The sequence below is a fragment of the Punica granatum genome, chromosome 5 (genome assembly GCF_007655135.1).
Source record: "Punica granatum isolate Tunisia-2019 chromosome 5, ASM765513v2, whole genome shotgun sequence".
NCBI classification, from domain to species: Eukaryota; Viridiplantae; Streptophyta; class Magnoliopsida; order Myrtales; family Lythraceae; genus Punica; species Punica granatum.
The window spans coordinates 30938252-30951799 of NC_045131.1; the positions used below are offsets into that span (position 1 = coordinate 30938252).

Below are 13548 nucleotides of genomic sequence, written 5' to 3' on the forward strand. Positions count from 1 at the left end.
TTTCTTAGGTTTTATTATGTATGGATAATTATGAACATGGAGTATAATAGTTTTCAGAGATTGGAGGATTTTCAGAGTTTCCAGGAGAAATGTTTTGGATATTACTGTGAAATGCTATGTGCCTTTTTAATTACTTTGTGGAGCTTCAATTTTGTATGATTAGATTAGTATGGAAATGATTTTGTTCTAGTCACTTTCCAATTTTTTAGGTGTATCGTTGTTTCAATAAACGGGTTATAAATGGATAAACGGGTTATTGTTCTCATTCCTTTTCTTCTCGGGTTAACGTGTCCCGTGTCCGGGTAACCGGGTTAAATGGATAAACGGGTCGTGTTAACGTGTCCGGGTAACCGGATTGAACGGATAAACGGGTCGTGTTAACGTGTCCAGGTACCGGTTATAATCGTGTCGTGTATACGTGTACCTGTTATGACACGATTTAATAAACGGGTATAAACGTGTCGTGTACGGGTTGACACGGATATAATCGTGTCGTGTTCGTGTATGAGAAACCTGACCCGTTTAATAATCGTGTCGTGTACGGGTTATAACTTTGATGACACGAACCTGTTTAGACACGACACGTATAAACACGACACGACACGAATTGCCACCCCTAAGTACATATTTTTCTCCATCTTAAATTTTACCGGACTTACATGGTCTTGGACTCAACTTTCAACTTAAAAGCTCGAGCTAATAAGTTGTGAAATCCAATCTCATATAAACCATTCAATTTTCTTTTAGTTTTTTTGATGTGGGATTAACTTTTCCCAATTGACTTTTATATTTCCAACATCCGCCCTCACGTGGTACCGTGTGGTCTTTCTCATGATTTGCCTATATGGGCCACGTGAACCTTAACCGCCCGCCCTCAACAACTTACCTCGAGCCAGTCTCTCATCTCTTCCGATCTCAAGCCTTAACTGCCTCGAGGTGGGCTACTTCTTGCACACTCGGGCGAGGGGATCAACTACTACGAGCCGGGCTTCTATTTCCGATCTCAGACTTCACTGGCGTTGTGTGGGCTCCTGCGCATACGTCTCTCCATGATCATTATCATGAGCTCTGATACCATCTTAAATTTTACCGGACTTACATAGGTTTGAACTCAATTTTTAACTTAAAAGTTCGAGCTAATAAGTTGTGACATCCAATCCCATATAAATCATTCAATTTTCTTTTACTTTTCTTGACGTGTGATTAATTTTTTTCAATTGACTTTTATATTTCCAACGCTCCATTTGTTCAAAAGTATGAAGGAGATCGTGGTTAATCAGCTTACAAAAGAACAGCACAGCATCAATCTGAGATGCAAACCACAATAATATTCCGAATCCGGAACCCATCTCACCGTTAGACCAGATTTAACCAGACAGAAGCATGATTGCTTCTTGACAATTCTCCCCTTTCTCACCCAAATGTCGAACAAATATTCAGTGAAAAATTATCAACTTTTTATTTCCAGTGGATGGAAACCGGAGGCTTGAAAATGCAAGAGATTCAACTGTAACGGGAAAAGGTCTGAATGGAATGAATCATGCCAAGAACCTACTGGGTGGGAAATGAATGACAAAAGAAGGATCTGACGCGGACTATCAGAAACTCAGCTGAAGATTAGAGGTGCAGTCCAGAATGATGCAGGGAGGTTAAGCTAAGCACGTCGGAGAGAGCGAGAGCGGACAGCCCGAGAGCTCTTGGCATGGCGGAGCAGCCTGATGCAACGAGTAACTGCCGGACCAGCTCGATCAGAGCTCCCTCCTCTTCCTCCACCCGCCTCCTCCCAGTAACTGCAGAAAGCACCGACTTTGTGCTTCAGTTGTAGTGGCCACAGAGCATGTCAGAAGCAGAGAACTCCGATTACTTCTGCTGTCGCTTGCTGCTAGCTGCGGACCGAGGAGGGGCGATGACAGGGCAGGAAATGGCTGCTCCTTCCTGGACCGGAGATTGGAAGGTGAAGAAGTATACAGCAGGAGTGCATTTCATACTTCATTTGCTCCGAAGAAGCTTCGGATGGATTCAAATTCAATGTAGTCTAATACATCTAATCTAATAAATAAATTCACTTAAAATTCCAGATTCTTTGTTCCTCGATTAACAAGATTCAAAGTTTCATAACGACTCCATAGTCTTTCAAGTGTATCTGATAAGCTGGAAATATCGCAGCGAATGAACCACGATCTGTTTCAAGTAACCGAGGCACTGTCTATCAAAATCCCGTCCCGGGCTAACTAATACCTGTGTTGCATCAGCTTTTAAAAAGTACAAATAAATTGAAAGCGAAACTGATAGGCTGCAAAGTAACAAAACTCCAACAAGGTGCTTAAATGCCTACAAATATGTGTCCAAGAAGAGATGTTTGACAATTTACTCCATTTCTAAAACCAAACTGTTTCCTCCAAGTCTATCTCCCCATATTATAACAAGTAGTAGCATAAAAGATCTAAAGAAGCTAAAAAAGTAGAATCCAATATGTAGCTACTTGATTCAAGAACATAATAGTTAATTTTGAATCTGTCTGCACCCTCGCTAGAGCCCCGGATCGATCACTCGGCTCGTCTTTGTTGCAGTTCAGGCTTCAGATCCTGTTCCTTCAGGTTGAGGGAGCATCTGGTATCTTCAAACTGGGCAGGAGTTGTGCAGGGCCAGCTATATGGTTCGATGCAGTCAAGAGTAATAATACATAAAACAAATTTACAATCAAATATACAAGTATGTGAAGGAGGAATATTCCGAAATCGGAGCTGGAAAATAATAATACGACCAAGCAATGCTAAAATACAACATTATATATTATACTGTAATATTCTTATTTTCATATTCTTTTAATTTCATCTTGTACTCTATTTTTCACTTTACAATTTTGCCCCTTCGTTATTCTTTTTTTCATTTGGAATTTTTGTGTAACGATCTTTTTATACATGAATGAATATAATTGTGGATTTGGACCAAATAATAAGATGTAGATATATCAAATCAAATCTAAATTGATGAGAATGTTGATATAAAAAACTATCGATGATTAATAAGATATTCTATCAATACGTGAACGGAAAAATATATCTTAATAATACATTTGGACGAAAAATTCTCGATGATCAGTAAATTTCACCTTAAAAAGTGTACCTAGCTAGTGCTAACTTCTCATGCTATAATCATCAATAATATTATTAAAACAGTCTCAAAATATTAAATAAACGGAAGTTCCTCATTAGGGAGCTTCTTCTTTTTTTTCCCTAATTACACGCAGGAGCCAATTTAATATTTTGAGATTAAATATAAATAACTCATATAGATTCGATGGTAGTCTAATAGATCTACGAGAACGTCACTGTGAATATAAATTAGAATAAAGTAAAAATAAACTAACTTGAGATTCCACTTTGTAGTTTCTCATATGGTAGCTTGGTATGTTTGAATTCCCAAACAAAAAATTTTAACTTTAACTTTAACTCAACATACTACACAACAAAAATACACAGTTTTCAAGTCAAAAATTTTGACTTTAACTTTAATTCAACACACTACACAACAAAAACACACGTTTCCCAAGTCAAATTTATAATCACATCTTACTTGTCATTTTCCACAATCAAAATCAAAATCAAAATCAAAGTTACTTTAATTCTGAAATCAAACCACTTGAGAGTTTTGCACAATATCATGTCTGTCTATTTATGCATGTAGACTTGGTAATTCCAACGGGGCAGAGAGAAGATGCGCAGAGCACATCAAATTTATATGGAAACTTTTACGATGTACGTCAAGCCATTCTATAAATGGTAAAAGACAGAGTCAGGCCAGTGTATACTGTATATACTGTGAGACGCACAGCACACGATTAGGAAAAGCAATCTCTTTAAAAGCAACTGGAAATGCATACTCACCTGGCCTCTAGCTTGCTCAATGTACATTATCTATATATCTATATAAGAAAGCAATGACAAGGTAGGTCCAATCTCAAAACACTTGATTTTCGAATGAAATTTTCTCGGTTTTTTTTTTTATTTTTTTAAATTTAAAATTATTTTCTGTTATAAAATTGTCAATAAAGTCTACTCAAATTATTTACGGTTATAATATTCCATTTAAAAAATCTAAGATCATCTCGAATTGAAGGTAATATGATCGCATTATTTTAGGTTACAAATCTTCTAAAATTATCAAAAAAGTCAGATTATATATATATATATATATATATTATATAAATTCTTTCTAGTACGTTATAAATAACACAACCTTAGATATTCAGATACCTGCACAGACTGAGACCAACTTAAGCACTTTAGATTGCCGAGTTTCTCAACCAGTACTAATGTATCTATGAATTTGGCTCTTAAAATGTTTCTTCCGAGTTTCATTTTTTATTGTTTTTCCCTTCATTTTTTTTGTGTAGCTTTTGACTAATTTCGTCAAACTATCCCGTGCTAGTATACAATAGAACAGCGACGACAGCTGACTAAAGTGAAGGCCTATAATACATTGTATATTATCAATCTAAGCTAGCTATATATCAAGAGTGAAGCAACACCCGACATGAAAGAAACACGAACTAATATAGGATATTGGTAGAGATATAAGTATAGATATAGATATATATATATATATATATATATATATTTTTGGCCAAGTATATATGGAATTTGGATTGCAAATTTGGTAAGCAAAATTTATCCTAATACTTAGATTAGAACTTTAAAAAGGTAACTTAAAGATTAAAGATATATATACTTTTCCTATATCTTCTCGTTAAACTATACTTGTCAAGCACTTCATCAGCCGTCCTCAAAACATCGACTATAGAGGACTTATGCATGCAACAGAGAGTAGAGTCAGGACGGGGTGCGCTACCTACATTGATTTTGCACGAGTCTCCCAGCTCGAAACTTCTGGGATACGCATCAAAGAGTGAAATCTGGGATACGCACTCGTCCTTCTCCTTTTGAAAGTCGTCGATTGAGGTTCGTGTTGATTTTGTTTGCGAAGTCACCACGATCAAATTTTACATGCTTGTCAATGTTATGTTATTAGAGATATTCTGAGTTCCATGCATGTCCAACGTCTGATCGAGCATACCTAGCTATTAATTAGTTTAGTTGTTGATTATCGATTCACAAGACTGAATGTGCTCTGTTCTATATCCGTTCTCAGTCTTTCTGGTTCTAAAGATCTCCATTTATTCTCGCACAATGATGGAAGGTATGACGTATAATATTCCAGAGGAGACCTACTGGTGCTATCAGTGCGATCAGTCGTTCGTCGGGCTCCTCCGAGTAAGAGAAGTGACTTGCTCCCACTGCCATGGAGGCTTTGTTCAAGAACTAAGTGAGGTGGTGGCCTCGGCCTCGGCTTCGGGAGGATATGATTTCAGCAAGAGAAACATCCTTCCTCCCCGAGTACCCCGAGAAATTGTGTACCATCTGATCAGGGGAGGCGACATGGTTAGGCTGATGGTTTTGCTTGACGTGTTGTTGGTGATAGAGGACACGGACACAAGTGGGGGAAAACCTGATTATTATGATGTGCTACAAGAGCTGTGGTCAGAACTCCTTCCCTACCTACACCTTAGATGGGGGACGCGACGACCTTTATTCAGGTCCCTACTTCGTGTACCACGGCCCTGTCTTCGATTCGACATTAATTGCTTGCAGTGCCCTGTATGCAAGGAGGAGTTCAAGGTCAGACTCGGAAGTGCGGATGATGCCCTGCCATCATATGTATCTTTGACTGCATTGTAGGATTGCTGGCTCTGGGCAATTCCTGCCCTGTTTGCCGATCCCAGATGCACCCTCAAACTCAAGGAGCAGTATCTGAACCCTGAACTGCAACTAGCTGAGGGATCGACCCAGATAGGTATATCTGGAATTTTACTTTTTAAGTTAGTTCTGCTTGTAGTAATTCAGCATTTATTTATTAATTAGTTACTGAGAATTCTCAATATAGTGGTAATGCCCAGTTGATAGATCAATAATCATTTAGGTGAAACATGGTGAGACCTGCTTTAGTAACTGTCAAGTGGAACTTAACGACAGAGAGCTGGAGGTCGGTCAGGCATCTTGGTGCCTGAATTCGGGGACAAGGGCCAATAATCAAAAATCAAAACCAAACCCGCAACCCCAGCCGACTTTGCTTGCCCCCAGCTAGGGCCCTGAAGGAGCCTCTCTGCTCCTTCACAATTGACAAGCGCTTCTCTTCACATCAAGATTCGCTGACCCCAGGTTCAGGTTGTCCTCTCAGATCCCTCGCTGAGAGCCCTCTTGGTGAGAGAAGTCGAAGAAGAAGCAACAGGGTGGGTGAAAATGCTTCCAGTGCTAAATCAAATATGATTCTACCTCACTAAATTCTGGAATCGAGCTTGAGCTCCTCCTCCTATCAGCAACTGAGTTCAAATTTTCTCACCCAGGAATGATATGAGCCCTCTTTAAGGGAAAATTGAGGGGAACAGAGTTTCCAATAGTGACCTGTCTATAACTTAGTCTCCGCTTTCCCCCACTAGAAGAGCACAAGTTTTTATGGAAGCTTTAACATGCCGAGCCCTTCCATGACCCGCTTAAGCTCAAAACTAACATGAAAGAACATCCAACGATGCATATCTAACAAGGCAACATAACTCCGAAAATCTCCAGAGAAATATGTGCCAGAGAGACCCTCCAAGGGAATCAACATCTTATTCATTGGACTCGTAGCACAATGTTAAACCTTATTACAGTTAATGGGCAACCAAAGCAATCCCTGACGAGGAACCAACCCATGCAAAGATGTGGAGCTTCCCAGACAACTTAAAAGCTCCAGGTTTAGGAGTGATAATCCCGGGAGTAGGAAAATACCGGCCAAGATCTACAACCCTCAGCACCATCTCATTTGTTTGTTCCTCAGGCCCACGCAATACTTTCTGCCGATTAGATGATGCACCTGTTTCTCCTTGGTTGAGGCCTGTTTAGGGGAAGTCTCATATATGTATGACGAGAACAAATCACTTGAGAGGTCCAGTTTCTTCCGTCTTTGTTCTCTTGGTGCAAGAATGATGAAGATAATGTCACAGCGTTGGGCTGCTTGGTTTCGGGATGGACAAGGGTATTATGTTAAGGAATAGGCTTAACAATGCCATGGAGCTTCCACCCACCGAGCCCGGCCAACGCAAATGCCTGCAAAGGGAAGAAATCAATTGGCAATTTCCACATGTTGAGCATAATAAGGTCAAGAGTGATATTATCTTCAGAAATATCATGAACTTTTAACGCTCTCAGCTTACTCTCAAATTCTATTATTTCTTGCACTAGGAAACTCAACAGGTTTCTTCTGTCTCAGAGCCATATAATCAAAGCATCCTTCTAAGGACCGAGAGTACATGCTATTGTTTCAACCACAATCTTGACAGCCTTAAGCAGCATTGTTAAAAAAAAGGAAACAGAAAACGAAGGTTTACATCACTATAGTAACTCCCTCTTGAATTAACGATAATCAGCGATGATAAATCAACCAAACCTTGACAAATCAAATAGTCAAAGACTTGGCCGAACAAACAGTTAAAACTACGAGTCATGAGGTAAAATGTATTCACTGCTGCTGGTAGGAAAATAACTGAATGAACTCTCACAACAACAATAAAGACCAAATCAATTATTGTGCTAGTGTTTTACCCATGCATTGCACGGTTACTTTCAAAACTAATGCATAACTAATGTACCTATTATATTATGTATATGAAAATGCTAAATCCTCCTGATTGGTGTGCCTAAAAATCCTCCTAATTCAAAATTTCACTCAAATCTATTGAACACTCCTTGGATACCGTGTAAATTACAACTCAAGCCATTGTGAGTGGGATTTTAAATTAGGAGGATTTCTAAGTTGATTATTAGGAGGATATATCAACAATCATATGTATTGTATAGATGTAAAACATCTGCCCCATCTTTTTCTAATACAGAAAATACGAAATGAAGCATATCTAAACAGGTTAACTTAATTTCTGATTGGGATGTATATGTAAATAAGAGTTTGCCTGAGCTGAACTTTTGAAAGAAAATTTTATCTGAAAGAGGAATGCTAGCCAACCTCTTCCCAAGATCTTCCACTAGCTTCAAGCAAGGCAGCATTGCATGTCTTCAGTTCTATAGATGCCCCAGAAAACATTGAGGCGGCCTCCTCCCATCCTTTGTTGTGGCCCATACACCTATGCATATAACAATGTCAAATCAAAATTTAGAGGATTCATAATTACGCCGCACATGAAAAATTCATAATGCAGCAATCGAGCCTCCTTAGTTTTATCATGACAAGAAAGAAACTCAAGAATCAATGCTTTTACTTAGCATTGATGTATAGATGGAAATGATATAGGGAAGTCATTTCAAATTCCATCATTTCCGTAATGACTGGTATAATGGACTCATCTTTTATACGATTCACCAATTGCCAAGAAAAACTCACATGACTGTCACTATCTCGTCTCTTGAATATTTACATATAGCGTTCTGAAGATGCTCTGCTGTCTGCCCATCCATTGCTGCTATGGAGTAAAAGCTCGAGATGTAGTGGACCTCGGCTTCCAAGAAGCTTCTCACTTGCTCCTGCATTATTCTTAGGGTCTCCCTTGTTCTAGCTGCATCGCTGTCCCGTTTAGAGCACTAAAAGAAAATTAATGCTCGAGGATTGCAAACTCATTCCATGCTGAAGAGACAAAACGAACCAAAAATTCCTCACCTTAGTAAAATGAGTTCAGGGATCCAACCCAACTCTTTGAGCTTTTGGGAGACTTTGATAGCATCAGCTCGTCCAGCCTTGCTAAGCGGGCGGTCATGGTCTATGACAATTCAAAAGATTGTGCATAAATTGAGAATCTTGAAAAGGTCAGACACCATTTTTTTCCTCGATTTGTTCAGAAATATGAAGAAATTTGGGGCCAATCAGCTCACAGAAAAACAGCATGAATCTGACACGCGAACCAACATTCTGACACCCATCGTCCCCCAATGGTAGAACCGGTTTAACTAGAGAGAAACATAACATGATTGCTTCCAGACAATTCTCCGCCTTTGTCAATCAAATGTTTGCAAAATTTTCAACTTTTTTTTTTTGCCCCAACTGTAGCGCGGAAAGTCTGAATGAATCATGCCAAGAACCTACACGGAAATGGGAAGAGGAGGATCTTTGACACCTAGCAGAAACTCAACTGAAGATTAGAGGGGCAATCCGCTACATATATAATGCAGGGAGAGGGAGTTAAGCACCTCGGAGAGAGCGGTCGGCCCAAGAACTCTTGGCATGGCGGAGCAATATGAGGCGACGAGGAACCGCCGAACCCAGCTCATTCGGAGCGTCCTCCTCCGCCTCCTTCCCCGAAACTGAGGAAAGCACCAGACTTTGTGCCGCCGCAGTTTCAGTGGCCACAGAGCGTGTCAGAAGCGGAGAACTCCGATTCCGATACCTTCTGCTGTCGCTGCTGCTGCTGCTGCGTGTCAGAAGCGGGAAATACTTCTTCTTCTTCTTCCCGGAGATTGGAAGGTGAGGTATGCCGCAGAGAGCGGGAGCTGCTGCATTCATACTTCGCTCCGGAAGAAGGCTAAAATGAAGGGATTGCACTTGGCAGTGAGATTGTTCTCAGCCTCAGACAACCTGCGTCGTTCTCATATGGATATGAACTGTCCGTACACTCCGTCTGTCTCCTCCTCCAGCTTCAGCTTCGACCTCATCTCCGAAAATCTCTCCTCTATGCTGCGGTGCGGACTACTGAGAAGCTGCTCCGCACAGACCTCTCGGGAAGGATGACGAACGAGTCCGTTTCTGTTTTGTCCCTTCCGCCCTTCCCATCGAGCCAACATCTTCGTATGAATTTATTTCATGGGCCGGGCCGCCCCAGGCCCATGGACTTCCACCTTATTTCTCTTGTTCCTCTTGGTTTCCATATTGTCAATGATAGACATTTCTCTCTATCTTTTCTATTTGATTTTGATAGACCAGCCGCGATGATTTTATTAATCAAGACATCGTGATCAAATTAGAGAAGACCGCACCTCGCAGCTCGTTTGTCTCTTCGTCTGTCGTTCCGTCAAGATTCAATCACGAAGTGAAGCTGTTTAAACTGTTCATTATTTTGCAAATTCTGTAAAATAAGTATCGGTTGAGAGATCGCGTCCTCTTCTTATGCAAAGAAGCTAAAGAAGAGTCGAAGCATGCATCCTCGCAATAAAACTTGCTGTCATCGTGTGGCAACGTTGAAAGATATCATGCGGATGGCAACATGAGAAAAATGACATTGCATCTAATGGGATATAGGATTTTTTTTCATGTTTCCTATCGAGCAACTTTTATTCATTAGTGAAAGAGTGACGCTGCACCTTGAATCCTCTCTGAAATGACATTTATGTAATTATTCAATAAAATCAGAGGTGTTCGGAGGAATATCCTCCGCAAATGTTGGCGGGAATAAGGAATTTTCCTCAGTAAAAAGGTGAGAGATTCATCAACGAAAATGATATAACGCAGTGATGTACCTCTCGTCTGGTGATCAATAGGTTTTAAATTCGACACTTAATTGGACTATTTGTACCATTTTATTAGATATTTATTATTTTTATTTTAATATATTAGATTCGTAGACCTCTTTGGTAATCGAAAAAAAAAGGTGGGAGATTCTTGCCTTCTCATCTCGAGTATGAAAGATGTTGTGCACAACTTTAATTGATATTATTGTTCTCCAATTGAAGTGCTTCATCCATACTAATTCAAAAAGGAGAAGTAGTCTCTTTTTGTCTTTCTCTTCCCCAAATTTCTGTGTTAGTTATATTTGAATTTATGAGAGCCACCAATTTAAGATTAAAATTGTAAAATTACTAATAAAGCTACCTACTAACCTCTTTTTCTCTCTTGACCTCCTTCCCACTTCTACTTTTTCTGTCCTTTCTTCTCTCCTCTCTCATCTTTTCTTTTCTTTTCTTAGTGTTACACGGTCTATTTTACAGTTAAGAATTTGAACAATGTATTTTTTTTATTTATATTGCAATAAAAATATTAAATTGATCAGAGGTAGTACAAATAAATGCCTATTAATTTTTAAAACCCCATAGTTGAATATCAGTTTATTAATTTTTAAAATCCATAATTCTGATGGGGCTTTCTTTGGGAACACGAGTCGAGCGGACGCAAGCGGTCTTATCCGTGATGCTGATGGTCGGTGGCTGAGTAGGTTTGCTTATAATTTGGGCATTGCTTCAGCAGTTATTGCTAAATCATGGGGTCTTAAATCTGATCTGGAGTTGGCTTGGGCGCTTAGATATAGGTTCCTTATTGGCGGAGGCTGATTAAGAGATTGTACGACGACTCATTTTATTCCATGGAGACTGAAATCCTCGTCTTCAAGGTGGCAGATCCCGTTGTACTGCACATTCACAGAAGGTAACTAATGTGCTGATTAGTTAGCTTGCAAGTAGTTTGGGATTGTCTCGGTATGGGGTCTAGCCTTGATTTTGTACATATGTCATTTTAATATTTAGCTACTTCAGTTGGGCCTACAATAAGCTTCTTAGAGTTTCTTTCCAGTATGAAAAAAGTACCGATGAGAATGAAAGTATGTAACAAGAGTACCTTAGGGTGGAAAGTTTCATTCTTTTGTTTATCAGCGGGGCGAGGCGGTGCATTTCATGGTGTCAAACAATGACTATAGAGTTTGGGACTTTGATATGGAGAGATTTACGCTTTGCAAGCATTTTGAGTATCCTTGGCCAGTAAATGTAAGTACTTCTTGTCAAGTGAATTTTGCAATTACTTGATGTGCATGTGCTACTGTTATAGACCAGCAAAAAATAATTAGAGCAGTGCATGCATATAGCTGTCCCACAATTTTTAACCCATTTTTCTCTCTGAGGTGCTAACAACTTATGATATACTTTTTGCCTTTTAACTCTAGGAAGGTTTTTTGTTGTTGCATCTTTTAATATCACAAGCTTTGAGTGATACGATGAAAGCTGGAGTTTAGAACTAAGATTATGTCCATGTTATAAAACAGTGCAGTTGTTTGGATGGGCCTGTCTCATTTAATAGGCTTCAGGATGGATTCGAAGAGCAGGAGGAGATCGACTTCTTTGGGGAGATCTCTGGTATATCATTTAGCCCTGGCACTGAGTCCCTTACCTATGGTAGCCTGCTTCAGCACCACTGACGCAGAAACCACTCGAATCTTGACTCTGTGTTGTGAAATGTCCTTATCAAATGTGCGCAATGGGGATTGATCCTTTAGGTGGTGTACATTCGGATAGGGACAGTTGCCCCTTTTCATAAATGTTAAGAATGGGGATGATATGCTCATGGCTTATCATCAATTTTTGCTGCCTTGTGGTGCTTCGGGGTTTCAATAATGCCTTTATCATTCAGAGAGCGGAAGACGGTTGTTTCATGAGTCATAAATCATGGAGATTGTGTATATGCTAACTGATCTATGAGTTAGGTGACGAGGTTATGGAACTTTGTAACTGTACTTCTAGCCTTTTGATTGTGGAGATGTGAATAAGGAGTTTTGTTTCTTTAATTAGAATTTGGTCAGAATATTCGACTATATGCTATCAATGATGTCGGGATCTAATCATGATACGGACTAACGTAGAATTTTCTGCAAATTCACTAGTTCATGAACTTGTACACTTTTCACACAGTGGACTACTGGAAATGCTGAGGGTTGATAAATGGGCGAAGAAGTATTGCAGCACTCGATATTACTCTGAAGATTGTGAAGCGATTCTGTTCCCCCATTTTGGAATCACCATAACGACGAAACACAAACAAAATTCTTACTGTGTTGACAAATTATCATATTTTGGTTAGTATTTAAATTGCGATGAAAAGATAACGAGCACATCTGGGATTATTTGGCCCCTCAAGCTGTATCTTCCACCCGGAAAGCACCGAAGAGAACTAATCTGCAGGATCCGTGAACATGAATGATCTAATAAGATTAGAGCGATTACACCAGACAACTCCAGTTGTCTCGAGGAAACTAAGATATACTAACTTTTGATAAGTATGATCTCCTATATAACAAATTCCCACAATTTTATTGGGAATTGTTTCCTTTCTTGCCACTCTTGCTAGTTCCAAAATGAATGCTCTGTAATTGCAGTTTCTCAGCCTGGAATTAGAGCTACCAAACCAATATGAGAAATATGCAAGAAACAACGTTCCTTCGGTGCTGAGTAGGTAATGCTTCAAGCAAAGTTCAAGCTTCCACACCTTCAGGGTATGGTTCCAAATATAAAATGCAATTAGAAGTTTCGCTTTTCTTCTAACTTGAGGGCACGATAAATCTGTGATCTTGATGATGATAGACCTTACCTCAACATTGATACCGATGGGCAGCTGAACTGACGTGTTTTATAGAGCTTGAATTGCTTTGGACAAGGATGTCAAGTAATCGTCCTCGAGAGTGAGGGTGGACTACTTACCCAAATATCACATCTGATCTAAAGTAAACTGCAGTTTTATTTTTTTTTTTGTAAGTTAAAGACTAATGATATTGTTCTAGATGCAAAAGGAAAAAAATAAATTTGAATGCCT

At 39.4% G+C, this 13548-nt stretch overlaps 1 protein-coding gene and 1 long non-coding RNA gene across 3 annotated transcripts; one reads left to right on the forward strand and one right to left on the reverse strand.

Moving 5' to 3' along the window:
• Positions 1-6563: 6563 nt before the first annotated feature.
• On the reverse strand, positions 6564-9800 carry LOC116209456 (uncharacterized protein At3g52155, chloroplastic). Its single transcript, XM_031543102.1, has 5 exons — positions 9234-9800; positions 8707-8806; positions 8434-8613; positions 8059-8176; positions 6564-7145 (listed from the first exon to the last, which is right to left on the reverse strand). Exons 1-5 carry the CDS (start codon positions 9544-9546, stop codon positions 7083-7085), a joined length of 774 nt encoding a protein of 257 aa, XP_031398962.1. The 5' UTR covers positions 9547-9800; the 3' UTR covers positions 6564-7082.
• A 1170-nt stretch (positions 9801-10970) lies between these two features.
• On the forward strand, positions 10971-12526 carry LOC116207345. 2 transcript variants are annotated; one of them, XR_004156907.1, is made up of 3 exons: positions 10971-11397; positions 11622-11732; positions 12008-12526. It is a non-coding gene; the product is annotated as an uncharacterized LOC116207345 (long non-coding RNA). The 2 variants fall into 2 exon arrangements; XR_004156906.1 differs by lacking the exon at positions 11622-11732 and having other exon boundaries at positions 10985-11397.
• Positions 12527-13548: the final 1022 nt, after the last annotated feature.

Excerpts from the sequence above, each read along its gene's own strand:
- LOC116209456 (XM_031543102.1), bottom strand. The coding sequence starts at position 9,546 with ATGAATGCAGCAGCTCCCGCTCTCTGCGGCATACCTCACCTTCCAATC. Across the intron at positions 8,807-9,233 it reads GGCCGACCGCTCTCTCCGAG|ACCATGACCGCCCGCTTAGC; the intron begins GTGCTTAACTCC and ends GAATTGTCATAG. Across the intron at positions 8,177-8,433 it reads GACGAGATAGTGACAGTCAT|GTGTATGGGCCACAACAAAG; the intron begins GTGAGTTTTTCT and ends TTATATGCATAG.